A 14,976-nucleotide genomic window follows, 5' to 3' on the forward strand; every position below is an offset into this window, starting at 1 on the left:
TTATTATCCATTTAGTTATGGTACCCATTAGGGCATAGATTTTTTTTTATCTACCCCTTGATGATATTTCTTTTCCTCCGTCTAGAGTAGGGAAAGAGATACAGTCTTTCAAGGTTTTAGCTACTAGCATTTTTTCAGTCAAATTTCATCAGCAATAGTATATGAACCATTCGCCAGATTTTTTTTTTTTTGTTGAGATATCTTACAATTGAAGTAAGTGTCACATACATGCATTGATAAATAGATTTTTTGATGAAAGGGGGAACTTCAAGTTTTACAGTTTCTAGACTTGGCTGTTAATATGAAATACATGGTACTTGACAGGTACTGAGTGTGAATAACTAACATGAATGAGAACAGATCCATATTTTCACATTAGCAGTCTCGTTGCTGTAACATAATGTTAATTCTCAGCATATCCCCAGTTTTTATGTAGGACATATTCTAAAAGGCCATTAAGATGCTTCAGATTATCTCGGGTGTTTGTACTTCTAAGGCATTTTGAGGATTGTGAGAAATGTAGTCCATACATGGCACAAATTTCTGCCTCCAGTTTCACTGTACTCTATTGAAAGTAATGACATAAAGTCTATAATCACTACCTAGAAGGTAATAAGCTTCAGGATTGTGTGTGTGAGAGGAACCTAGGAGGAATAGACATCATACCTAACCTTTCGCCAGTCACATATGTATTAGGAGAATAGCAAAGGAAACAAACTGCCATCTGGCAATCATCAGAACAGCTTTCAAGTATATGGGTAAGGAAATATTTAGCAAGGTATTCATGTCCTACATGAGGCCAAAACTAGAATATGCTTCTCAGGTTTGGTCACTGCGCCTAAGCAAGCACAAAGAACATACAGAGAAGGTCCAGAGGAAGGCCTCAAAGATGGTACCAGAATTAAGAGCCCTAAGCTACAAGGAAAGGCTTTAAATTTACCCACCTTGGAAGAGAGAAGACTGAGGGATGACGTGATCATAACCTTTTAGGTTTTTAAAAGAGATTGACAAAGTGGATGCAAGGACATGATATCAAAAATTAAGTAATAAACTTGTAAAGAAATCATTTTTTATGATAAAAATGGTGGATATATGGAACAGAATGACTGAGGACATAGTTAATGCAAGCAGCATAAACAAATTCAAGAATTTGTATGATAGTAGAGAGTGTTCAAGAGATGGGGCCCCATGATTGTAAAAGTCCCTCCCTGTACAGATACGTAATTTTGGTACAATCATGGAAATGCTTTCCTTTCTTGGCTATTACAAGAAGCCACTTAGTAAATTAGAAGCCATAAATTTTATCTCATTACCTGTGCAAACAGATGTAACAGTGATATGGCTGTTGTCTGCTAATTGTAATCTGATACACTACCATGTGACAACATGTAATTGTCAAATATAGTGAGTGTAGCTCTATAAACCTCATAAACATTCTCCAATTCCTGAATTAATGCTGCAGCTTCTTTACACAGAACTTCATGTCCCAAGTAACCATTTTACTTACAACACTTTTATGCTGATGAATAGTTGAGTAATACCCTGTTAAAGCAGTATATCTTCAAAAATGTTGCATGCTATATTAAAGTGAGGTATCTACATAGGAGAAGTACCATTTGATTGTGTAAGATAGGAGTGAACAATACATTCACCGATCTTATGGTAAAGAAAAAACAGGATTACTTTCCTTGCTGCTGATTCAGTACTAAGTAATCTTACTCATTTATAGACATTTATTTATTTTAATTATACTTTGTCGCTGTCTCCCACATTAGCGAGGTAGCGCAAGGAAACAGACAAAAGAATGGCCCAACCCACCCACATACACATGTATATATGTACATGTCCACACACGCACATATACATAACTATATATTTCAACGTATATATATATATATATATATATATATATATATATATATATTTATATTTTCTTTGCTTTGTCGCTGTCTCCCGCATTAGCAAGATAGCGCAAGGAAACAGATGAAAGAATGGCCCAACCCGCCCACATACACATGTATATACATACACGTCCACACACGCAAATATACATACCTATACATCTCAATGTACACATATATATACACACACAGACATATACATATATACACATGTACATAATTCAAACTGTCTGCCTTTACTTGTTCCCATCGCCACCTCGCCACACATGGAATAACAACCCCCTCCCCCCTCATGTGTGCGAGGTAGCGCTAGGAAAAGACACCAAAGGCCCTATTCGTTCACACTCAGTCTCTAGCTGTCATGTAATAATGCACCGAAACCACAGCATCCCTTTCCACATCCAGGCCCCACAGAACCTTCCATGGTTTACCCCAGACGCTTCACGTGCCCTGGTTCAATCCATTGACAGCACGTCGACCCTGGTATACCACATCGTTCCAATTCACTCTATTCCTTGCACGCCTTTCACCCTCCTGCATGTTCAGGCCCCGATCACTCAAAATCTTTTTCATTCCATCTTTCCACCTCCAATTTGGTCTCCCACTTCTCCTCGTTCCCTCCACCTCTGACACATATATCCTCTTGGTCAATCTTTCCTCACTCATTCTCTCCATGTGACCAAACCATTTCAAAACACCCTCTTCTGCTCTCTCAACCACACTTTTTATTTCCACACATCTCTCTTACCCTTACATTACTTACTCAATCAAACCACCTCACACCACATATTGTCCTCAAACATCTCATTTCCAGCACATCCACCCTCCTGCGCACAACTCTATCCATAGCCCACACCTCGCAACCATACAACATTGTTGGAACCACTATTCCTTCAAACATACTCATTTTTGCTTTTTGAGATAATGTTCTCGCCTTCCACATATTTTTCAACGCTCCCAGAACTTTCGTCCCCCTCCCCCACCCTTTGACTCGCTTCTGCCTCCATGGTTCCATCCACTGCCAAATCCACTCTCAGATATCTAAAACACTTTACTTCCTCCAGTTTTTCTCCATTCAAACTTACCTCCCAAGTAACTTGTCCCTCAACCCTACTGTACCTAATAACCTTGCTCTTATTCACATTCACTCTGAGCTTTCTTCTTTCACACACTTTACCAAACTCAGTCACTGGCTTCTTCAGTTTCTCACCTGAGTCAGCCACCAGCGAACAACAACTGACTCACTTCCCAAGCCCTCTCATCCACAACAGACTGCATACTTGCCCCTCTCTCCAATACTCTTGCATTCACCTCCCTAACAACCCCATCCATAAACAAATTGAATAACCATGGAGACATCACACACCCCTGCCGCAAACCGATATTCACTGAAAACCAATCACTGTCCACTTTTCCTACTTGTACACATGCCTTACATCCTCGATAAAAACTTTTCACTGCTTCCAGCAACTTGCCTCCCACACCATATACTCTTAATACCTTCCACAGAGCGTCTCTATCAACTCTATCATATGCCTTCTCTAGATCCGTAAATGCTACATACAAATCCATTTGCTTTTCTAAGTATTTCTCACATACATTCTTCAAAGCAAACACCTGATCCACACATCCTCTACCACTGCTGAAACCACACGGCTCTTCCCTAATGTGATGCTCTGTACATGCCTTCACCCTCTCAATCAATACCCTCCCATATGATTTCCCAGGAATACTCAACAAACTTATACATCTGTAATTTGAACACTCGCCTTGATTCCCTTTACCTTTGTACAATGGCACTATGCATGGATTCTGCCAATCCTCAGGCACTTCACCATGAGCCATACATACGTTGAATATCCTCACCTACCAGTCAGCAACACAGTCACCCCCTTTTTTTTAATGAATTCCACTGTAATACCATCCAAACCTGCCGCCTTGCTGGCTTTCATTTTCAGCAAAGCTTTCACTACCTCTTATCTGTTTACCAAATCATTCTCCCTGACCCTCTCGCTTCGCACACCACTTCACCCAAAATTCCCTATATCTGCCACTCTGTCATCTAACACATTCAACAAACCTTCAAAATACTTACTCCATCTCCTTCTCACATCACCACTACTTGTTATTACCTCCCCATTAGCCCCCTTCACCGATGTTCCCATTTGTTCTCTTGTCTTATGTACCTTATTTACCTCCTTCCAAAACATCTATTTATTCTCCTTGAAATTTAATGATACTCTCTCACCCCAACTCTCATTTGCCTTCTTTTTCACCTCTTGCACCTTTCTCTTGACCTCCTGCCTCTTTCTTTTATACATGTCCCAGTCATTTGCACTATTTCCTTGCAAAAATCGTTCAAATGCCTCTCTCTTTCACTAATAATCTTACTACTTCATCCCACCACTCACTATCCCTTCTAATCTGCCCACTTCCCATGCTTCTCATGCCCCTACTCCCCTTACATCCTTTGCTCTCACCTTTTTCCGTTCTGCACTGTCTCTCCTGGTACTTCCTCACATAAGTCCCCTTCCCAAGCTCACTTACTTGTAGACATTAAACTTGATATTATATTCATTAATACTGTTTTGACATTTATTGGCAGCTGCTGTGTAAAAGGATGCCGAGTGAAAGTTCCTTCTGAGATTTCATTTACATCTATTCTAACCTGTCATGCTTTATGATGATGAAATGAGTAGAATTACAAAAACAGAACTTTGAAAACTTATACAATTTTTTTGAAGCAATACAATAAAAGGAAATAAAGTTGCTCATGTAATGATTAACGACTATAGAAGCTTAAATAATGACTAGTCTGAGAGTATTCTATAAATCCAGATTTGAATAGAAGCTTCATAGGAACTCGGTTTCCTTGTTCTTTATATTTTAACAGGTATTATTTCCTGTGTCTTACCAAATCCATTAAAGATCCCATGGATATTATTATCTTTAGCAAGTAGTGTTCCTATATGAAAAGTGACTTCCCCAAACAAACTATATATATATTCTGAGTTTGTGACCTTTTGAAAACAAGTGTATTGCCTTGGTCTTTTGCACGTAATCATGAGGGGGCAGATCCACCTTGCTGCTAGAACTCGTTGTGGATCCCATGTTGTTCATTTCCTTTTGAATCAAGAAATAAGTCCCACTGTATGCTTATGGCAGTCGTTTCCCAGAAGTTCTAGATGCTTTACTTTCTTCCTGTAATCTCTCATACCTGAAGTATTTATTTGATCCTGGCAGAAGTACACAATATACTTGACCTCCGCCACACTGGCTAAGGTTTCCTGTTGGTTATCTGGCTTGGCAAGCCAGATTTGCAATTTGAAAGTTGTGCTTCCAGGCTGTTGAATAACCAGTTATGAGGAGCACAACTCACAGTTCTGTGTGCTATTATTTCCAGGTTCATTGCAAGCTTCTACAAAGGCTACCTTCTCACTCTGAACCTGGTGTCACTCAGGATAACCTGTTACCCTGGCCAGCTGTCCCTGTATGTTCCCTAAACTGTTGTATCTTACCTTCCAAGCAGTCCTACCATTGTAGGTTAAGAACTGTCTGTTCCTCCTGTTGGTCAGACTTTTGTTCATATCACTACCTGCTCCCATTGCCAGTCCAACCACTGTGTAGTCTGACCCGCTTGTCGCTCTTGCTGGTTGAGCTCCTTCTTCTGAAGGTCTTTTTTCACCCAATGCTTATTTAGATGTTATGCTTTCTGCCTAAGATGCTTCTGTAATTCCTTGTTCACTATAAATAAAGGTTCTTTCATACCTGATCCTGTAACTGTTCCTATACTTCATTGACTGTTGTCTTATGACTTCTGCTATGCACTGTTTACCTTGTCTAACAGTTGCTTCAACCATTATGTCAGGTTGTAGAACATCTACATCTTTTACTCTGTTGGGATAAACATGTTGAGTCAGGTTGGTTAGCTACTTCAGTTAGGTAATCAACTGAGGCAAGACTTTGCAGTTGTTATTAGGTCAAATTGTCTTACGTCTGTTGCTTTTACTGAGCGAGGCTGTCACACATCAACTTCAGCATTATCATCACTGCTACCTGGCTCAAATCCAAACCTGAATCACCTCAACCATGTGTACTATTTCTAGTACATAGTCTATCCTTATGGTCAAATATCTTCCACTAATCTCATAGTTTTCACACCAGCTTTTACCTGCTCTGTATCACTTTAAACTTAGGAAAATTGTTGAAATGTGTGTGGAGGTTGATAGAGACAGTCTTAAGCCACTTAAAAATTCCTGAGCATTATTAGAAAAAAAATATGTTGTCAGTGTTTTCAAAGGTATGATGGGCTCAGCTTTGGCACTATGTACATGGTAACCTTGAAAAAAACAGAAACACCTCTGGTAAGTTATACTGTTTGCTTGTGAAATAACACTGGAAAGCTTGGTTCCACCTTTTATTGTGGATCCAACCACAGAACTTGATCGTAGGACGCATGTCGGAGAAGCCTTCTCCAAATGGGTGTTCACAAGTGTTGGGACCTTTAATCTTGATCTATGTAAAGGACTTACCCAAAGTTATGGACTCATACCTGAATATGTTTGCAAAGGATGTAAAAAGGGAAGTGAAGAATGAGGAGGATTGCATCAGCTTATAAGGGAACCTGAACAGACTCCAAGTTCCATAGTTGATGCAATTCAGCCCAAGCAAATGTAAGGTAATGATGGGGAAAAAATGAAAGAAGGCCTCAATATAAATATTATACAGCAGGAATTAAGCTTCAGGATTCTCTGTGTGAGAAGGACCTTGGAGTTGACAGTGTCCCTAAACTGTTACCAGAGATCCCCATTAGGGAATAGTAAAGGAGACAAATAGCGAATATGAGAATTGGATAAGGAAATAACTTAGCAAGCTGTTCAGTCCTACATAAGACCAAAACTAAAATGTGCTTCTCAGATCTGGTCACCACACCTAAAGGATCACAAAAAACTAATAAAGTACAAAGGAGGGTAACACATATGGTATTAGAATTAAGAGTGCTAAATTACAAGGAAAGGCTAGTCTTTAAATTTGCCCATCCTGGAAGTGAGAGTGGCCTGATCACAACCTTTTCCTTTATAAAACCAAGTTATGACATAGACAATGAATAATTCTTCAAGAGTTGTAAGGATTGAGCAACCAGAGGACATAACACAAGTAAGAAACTTAAGGAAATGTAAAGTAGCACGTATAAGAGTGTAGGATCAATGGAACTGAATGAAAGTAGATGTAGGTAATGCAGACACATTACATAGATTTAAGAAGTATGATAGCACATGATGTTCAACAGATGGTGCCCCACAAGTGTAGAACTTCCTGTACAGGACAAGTAGGAAATTAAACTGCAGCATACTTATTAGAGAACCAGGAGCACAACTGATATGATACACTCGTCAAAACTTATGTAGTAGTGGTAGAACTCCTGATGCTTGATACCTACTCGATACAAAAGCAGAACTGAGTTGGCCCCATACTCATCTTTCTGACTGGCTGAGGCAGTCCCAACTAGGCACTATGTAACAGACTGACAGGAAACTGTAAAGCATAAAAAAAAAAATCCTTCTAGGGAAAGAGATGATTCATACTTCCATATGTTACCATATGGTAAATTTTTTGAACATCTGGAATTTAGAAACCAAGGTCTAAATGTCCTTTTTTGTGCAAGGGAGTGGAAACTGCTCCAACGCAAGTCCAATCATTAGTCTGGTGCTGAGGAGGGACATGACCCTTTCAACTATACCTAACAGAATTGATGCCCATAATAATTATAGATATGCCTCACCGGGTTGTTGTCTTGAAATCAGGTATTTTTATTCATAGAGCACATTTTTTTTCCCTTTATCCAACTTTAGTATGAAAATGAAACCTGCTGTTCATACATACATAAGCATTTGATGGGATTTCTACCTTGTCTATCAGGATATAAAGTGCTGTGCTTGCAGCATAAACAAGTCAAGATTCTCCACAACAGCAAGATTCATCTCCCATACCCAATGGCGAAAGATTTTTTGGGCCCTGGGGTCAACATATTCTTGCCACTTTCCCAAGTAGGTCTATGAAAAATGTAATGAACGGTATATAGAGCATATTTCTACATGAAAGTATACAAGCTTTACACCTATACCAAGTCTTGGTAACAGCAACTTGAAAAAAAGAATATTCAAAGAAAATGAGAGGTCAATTTCAGGGATGCCAAAAATGTAGGGCCTTGAGATATTCTAAGAAAGTCTGGTCCTTTCATTTTCATTACACTACCCACCCAATTGTTTAAGAAAAGTCAAATCTTATCATTTTCTTATCCCTAGGTTATTGAGTCCAGGGATCATTTAAGAAAAACTAAATTTTCTCATTTTCAAAGACCCGAAAACCATCAGACTTTGGGCCCATATTTTTCATCACGGAGAAAAGTCTACATCAAGGCCAATCCTAAATTGAAAAATAAAGATGATAATGAAAGGGAAAAAGAAGAGACAAGGGAAATTATTTACGAATTTTGGAGGAAGTGAGAAACCTGTCTTTTAAAATGTGCCAGATCATAGCCATTGAGGAGAGACGAGAAGTTAAGACTTCCACAGCCTCGAGGTGTAGAGAAAGAAATAGTTATCAAAACGGCCCACCTTCCAGTTGCCAACACGGCCACACAATAATCATGTGACGCAGCAGCTTGTCGAGTACTGCCTGGTCTAGCTAGTGGTGAGGTCACACAAGCAACCAGCTTCCGAGAGTTAAAACCAAAGTAATACCTATAGAAGACGTTAAGTGAACCACCACTGCGGCGTAGGGCAAAAAGGATCAAGTTTTGAAATTAATCTGTGAGAGTTTACGAGTCGGACCGCTTTCGATTTAACTCTGTCGAGTAAGGATGCAGAGCTAGAATCACTCCAGACGTGGAAGAAGTACTTCAGACAAGGACGATTCAATCATTTGTACAAACGGAACAACTGTTCAGATAAAAAAAATTCGATATCTGAACAGGACACCCAGTTTCTTAGAAGCAATCTAAGCTATTTATCTTCCATCCCTACTGACTCCCTCTACTGACTGTGGATCAGGCGTTAAGATTATTATTACCATCCTTCACCATTAAACCAACCAAGGCCTCCTGTCATATGGCTTTCCCATGTTCCTCCCACGGGCCGTCGTCACCGCCTGACCCGAGGAGAGCCGCCGGGCTGCACTTGACCTATTCCCTGGAGAGCTACCGGGTAATCCCTTAGACCAACATCGGCCTCCCACGCTGACGTCACCTGCCGCTCCAGTAGCAACCCTCCAGTAGTTCTTTGCTGTACGATTGAGTAGTGTCAATAAGAATTTAAAAATCACTCTAGCATATATGATTATTTTTTTCTGTGTTGGAAGTTCCAGTCGCGGACGAAAGCCCACATCAAAGGCCAGGACTCACTTGATATAAAAAGAGGTATATGAAAAGCAATGGTAATTCACTTACCGTCTTCTATTGGTATTACTTTGGGTTTCGTTTTTGAGAGCTGGCTGCTTGTGTGCTCCCACCACTAGCTAGAGCACACAATGCTCTGCAAGCTGATGCGTCACATGATTACTGTGGCAACTGGCAACTCAAGGGTGGGCCGTTTCGATAACTATTTTCCCTACACCTCGAAGCTTTGGAACTCTCTACCATCTGGCACATTTTGAATGACAGGTTTTTCACTTCCTCTAGAATTCGGAAATGTTTTCCCTTGTCTCTTCTTTCACTCTTTCATAATTCTATCTATACTTCAATTAAGGCCCGGCCTTGGTGTCAACATTTGTCCATGACTGGAGCCTCCAACACGAAAAAAAGTCAATCGTTTTTCATGCAAATGTCACAGCGAGACACAAACACCCGATTCTAGTGGTATATAGTGACATTGAAAAGCCTTCACGGCACATCACCTGTCTCGCGTGCCACATCTCTAGAGTTAGCTACGATGATAAACTGTGTACTGTAGTAATCTACCTCGATATCCTCCTGTACTACGATGAAAAGCTATGTAATAGTTTACAAAAATATCCCTCTGTGCTTAGCTACAATTACAGGCCAACATAATAACTTTTAATAGGCTACGGTGATGACTTTCCTAAAAACACTTTGAAAATACTATTGCCACTTGAACTGAACCACAACGATAGCATCCCTTGTACATAATGTATTGAATTCGTTGTTGCTTTCATTAGTTTTATAGCATTTTATTTCACAGTAGCAACATTACAGGAAGACAAGAAGTCACAGTAGTGGGCGTGATATACAGGTATTCCTCAGGAAAATGAAACACCATAAGGTCTCAAGTGCACTTTCGTGTAATGATCACATCATCAGGGGAGATACAAGAATGAGATATAGAACAGTCATTTGCTATATCCATGCATATCGATTGACTGTTCAATATCTTATTCCTGTATCTCCCCAGATGATGTGATCACTACTCGAAAGTGCACTTGGAAACTTACCGCGTTTCATTTTCTTGTGAAATACCTGCATATATATATATATATATATATATATATATATATATATATATATATATATATATATGTATAAGCAGAAAATCACAACAAACACGTAACTCAGTATGTGCAGAAACATTACTAGGAAAAGGAAACACGAGAATCCAGAGCGCTTTCGTGTATTACCACATCTTCAAAGGACTAGTTACAGAGGGAGGGAATAGATATAACAGAGGTTATGTGTACAGAACCGGAGGTAACGTGGAATACGATCAAGTGACCTTGTAATTACCGAGGGCCTGGGTGACCCACACTTTTCCCGACTTCACCTGACTTCTCCCGGATGACCTCATTCTGGTAAAACATAATACAACTTAATCTCCTGTACAGTTGATAAAGCTTTTTACAATTTTCTCTACAAGAAATGTATCTTGTTTGTACCTACCTCGAATGATATTAAAGACATTAACCTCCTAGTGTTCAATTATGCTGGATTCCCTTATATTTCTTTCGTTTCTGTACCAACGCTTAACTGAGTGATTTATTTTCCTAAAATGTACAGCACAAATAAGGCATTGGATGGATTGCTGGCCATTATGTATATCGTATTGATGCTATTGTATTCTAATATCTAATCCCATGCCTGTCTCACCTATGTAAAGTTTGTTACCATCTCTGCATAGGATTTGATAAATACCACAAGTGACCTCAAAAGGAGAATTCATTATTAGTATACCTTTAACAGTGCAATTGTTCTTAAATACACGTATATCTTATTTTTCCAGTTATAAACTATTCTTTGAGTGACGGTCATCTTAAGGTAAAACTAATAGATTTTTTGTAGACTTTTCTGTTTTAAGGTTCAATCCCATAAAAGGTCTTAGTAGCACTGAGCAATTTTCAATAGACAACCGTAATTTATGGCTACTGCTGTAAATAGTGTCATTTTATTTATCCACGAATTCAGGGTCACATAAACGTAAGAGCTTTACGTCATCATGGCGGTCAGACATCGTTGTGCTCAAGGGTCGTTCCGACGTGACTTGAGAGCCACCTGTCGTACGCCAAAGGTTAAGAGCTGTACTGCGTCAACAATTATCGTATATCTTATGGTGTAACTTGAAAGAATGCTTTTGAACGTGGATTACACATCACAATCTGTACTGACTGTAGTCTTAGATCATTGTTTATAGCGCAGCTGGATATATCTCAGTTAGTTCTATGAAGAAAATAGCAGATTCAACTCGGAAATCACTATATAATTGTAGGTGTTGTAGCAAGGGCGCCGGAACGAAGAACTCTTACCTCAAGTCAGTTCCAGATGGGAAACACCAAGTTATGTATGTGTGTGTGTGTGTGTGTGTGTGTGTGTGAGGATTTTGTTTGGCTGTGTTAAATTTCACTGCCTGATGAGTTTCTATGATGTAATTACGTAGTGTTCATTCTTAAATTCACATTCCTAGCCTTATATAGTGTTGGCAATCAGCTATTTTGATTAACTTTTGATGAAAAAAAAGACTTTATATTTGAAGATATTAAGGGTGCGCATTGTCTCACTATCATGAATTACATAATGTAAGATATTCAACACCTAAAGAACATTTGACATCTGGATACCAACGGAACTTTTTATTTCAGCACTTATTAGGAATATCTCTTTGGATCGGCTAATTTATAGCTTGTCTTGTAAACAGTATGAAACAATCTTAATAACTTATTACATTTTAAAGTGATTTAAATGTATCTATTTTTTCATGATGAAAAAGTGAATTTTTAGACAGGCTACGTACGGAGAAACTTGGTTATCTAGCGTTACCATCAAGCTTAACATATTCCATTTATACAGTTATGAAAAGGAAGGTCAGTTTCCATGCAAATGTGAGCCTCCTGGATCAAATAAGGACTCCTACGCCCCTGTTGCACCGTAGAGCTGAAGCATCCTATGGAAAGTATTAAGCTAAGCTTACCACTTACTGATAGAAATTTCAATATAATCAGTGCCAGCTTACCCTTTCAGTACGATGATTTGCCTTAACAAACAATGTAGTATGTCGGTGTTGCACAGACGACATCAAGAAACACTGCGCGTCACATATAGCGTTCGTGATTTAGCGATTTGAAAAAAAAAAATCAGATATTGAGAGAAACGTTATAGCCATACGTTACCTAATCGAAGTGTCTTTACTATGAAGGTTAAAACCTCTCGAGAACAGACTTCTCCTTCAGAACCTTCCTTATTGACGTCACTGACCTGATCACAGAAACTTCCCACACAAGGAGATTGTTAACCTAAGCTACTTACCTCGCCTCCACCTCCTGGCTCGGCGACGCCAGCTCCTCCCTCTCACTAGCCACCGTCACCCTCAACGAGAAGGCCATTTCTTCAGCTCTTCCGTCAGCCTTACACCACATATCACCACCATGACCAACACCGCTACACTCAGGTGGGACATCGAACTGGATATATGTCTACCCCTCTGTCCAAGCAGTGGGCTACTGCCGTTATTAATACCGCTCGTCCGTCTCTCCATCGTCTGTTAGTCGACTCTGTTTTTTGATGTGCTTACCTGGGACATTAATTGTGCTTTCTGGTATAAATCCTCCAACATTACACAGTGACCTACGTCAGGAGTATTGTGTGCTCGTCATAACTCTGAGATCATGGCTACGCCTCAGTGGTCGTCTGTGCACGGTGACGGCCGGTCTTTCACCTCGACACTTTGTATACAACCGTTCTCGGCAGCCACGGTGCCATGCTTCTGTCCCAGACAACCACGTATTTAAGGAAGAACGTCACTGCAGCGCCACATATTAAATAGGCCTTTGATTTGTGACTGACCGAACATACTGGATCTCGTGTGTGCTGGTGCTCGGAGACACCATGCCACTTTCATCCATGTGTAGTAGGCTAGTATTTGTAGTATGTGTAGTAAACTATATTCATGGTCATTGTTTTTCGCTTTTGAAATATTTGCGTGCTGTTAGAACGGATGAGGACTATGAACGTTAGACTTATGTTGAAAATAGGGAGTCCAGACTACGCAGGGGTTGAGCAAGATGACATTAGACTAAAAATAGGCCCCTGCAGTGGGTATTACGATAGACCCGTCTAAAACCAAAAATGTGCTGCATGTTTCTTTGTATCTGTCCTTTTGAATTCAGCCAACGATGCAGTTGTGAGGTGTTTTCCAATTGACTGATGGTGCAGCAGAGGGTGTCTTGTTCATACACAGTGAGGTTGAACACTATCCCAATGAATTATGATTTAAACCAAAGGTACTTTACCCAAGCAGCCTATTGGTAATTGACTTTTGAAAAGGATATAATTTTTAAGGATGATCTTCATCTTATCTGTATTCTTTGTGCGATAGATGTCTTTGTGACTTCAGGGAAATATGATTTCAGGAAAACATTAATTAAAGAAATGATTCTAATTGCTGTTTCCCTCCAATAGATACATTACTCTTCCCGCTGACTCTATGAAATTATTGATTATAAGAATGTTGGGAATTAACCTGTTCACATCACGAACACCAAAATTCACACGAGCAGTAAAAAAAAAAACAATTCTGGCATTAAACAGATTATGAATGGCGTGTGAAGAACCTCATACGATCGTTCAGCGTATAAAAAGATAATGTTAAACAGAAAGTTTGTGTTGTGTCTTACCGAAAATAATGTTAGACTCATTGAGAATGATTGTTGTCATCACATTGATGTGTGGAATTGATTAAAAAAAAAAAAGCCATTGTACTTAGTAATTGGCAGACAGGATCTACTGTGGCCTAAAAATAAGTACAGCAGAAGCTGCAAAACATTACTCGACAGAACAACTGCCATTCCATACAAACGGGTTGCTTTATATGTATGTTGTCCAGGTAGATTCAGGGGTAAAATATGAATATTTCTTTTTTTACTCGATTGCTTCTTAAAGTTGTTAAAAAGTAATCGAACTAACGTTGGAATAAAAGTGCCAATGCCAATATTCATAGACCCCTGCAATATTACTGATGTCTGGTCAAATTCGATTGTAAAATGTTGATATGATTGAATCGTCTGTTTAATATTCAAATCTTACTGACCGTTTGACTGAAAGTTTTCTTGAATGATGGCCGAAGTAATTGATATTCAGAAATGAAAGTTATTTTTCTGTTTGCATGGTATTACACTTAACCCATCCATAATGGCCTGTTATTTGATATACTATTTCAAATCTCGCATGCGTGAATCAGCTGCCGCCCCACAGTGTTGGTACGACAGAAACATGATGAACAGTAGATAGATGGCAGAATAATGTAGGTTCTGTGAAGACAAGCAGCTGAGGACGTTCTCCTGGTCGTGCCGCCCACTAGCCACCCGGGTCTTTCTCCGCCCGTTCCAACATTACCGCCCTTATTTCAAGCATTCTGACAATGCAGCTCTCGTGCCACCCACTATAGCCCTCAGCCCTCGTGCTGCCAACTCTAGATTTACAGCCCTCTCGCCGCCCACTCTAAGACTCCAGCCTTCATGCCGCCCACTCTAACGCTCCAGCTTTCATGCCGCCCAATTTGATACTCTATCCCTCGTACCGCCCACGTTAATAACCCAGCTCTTGTACCGTCCACTCTAATATTCCAGCTCAAGTGCC

At 39.6% G+C, this 14,976-nt stretch overlaps 1 protein-coding gene across 3 annotated transcripts in view; it reads left to right on the plus strand.

Annotated features, from left to right (window-relative positions):
• The first annotated feature begins 12,606 nt into the window (after positions 1-12,606).
• Positions 12,607-14,976, plus strand: part of LOC139765783 (insulin-like growth factor-binding protein 7) — a 31,073-nt gene continuing 28,703 nt past the window's right edge. Inside the window, exon 1 of one of the 3 annotated variants that reach the window (XM_071693576.1) lies at positions 12,607-12,790. In XM_071693576.1, coding sequence (XP_071549677.1) covers positions 12,768-12,790 — 23 coding nt within the window. In that variant the 5' untranslated portion in view covers positions 12,607-12,767. The other 2 variants (XM_071693574.1, XM_071693573.1) reach the window with 2 other exon arrangements.

This window comes from Panulirus ornatus, chromosome 56 (assembly GCF_036320965.1).
Source record: "Panulirus ornatus isolate Po-2019 chromosome 56, ASM3632096v1, whole genome shotgun sequence".
NCBI lineage: Eukaryota > Metazoa > Arthropoda > Malacostraca > Decapoda > Palinuridae > Panulirus > Panulirus ornatus.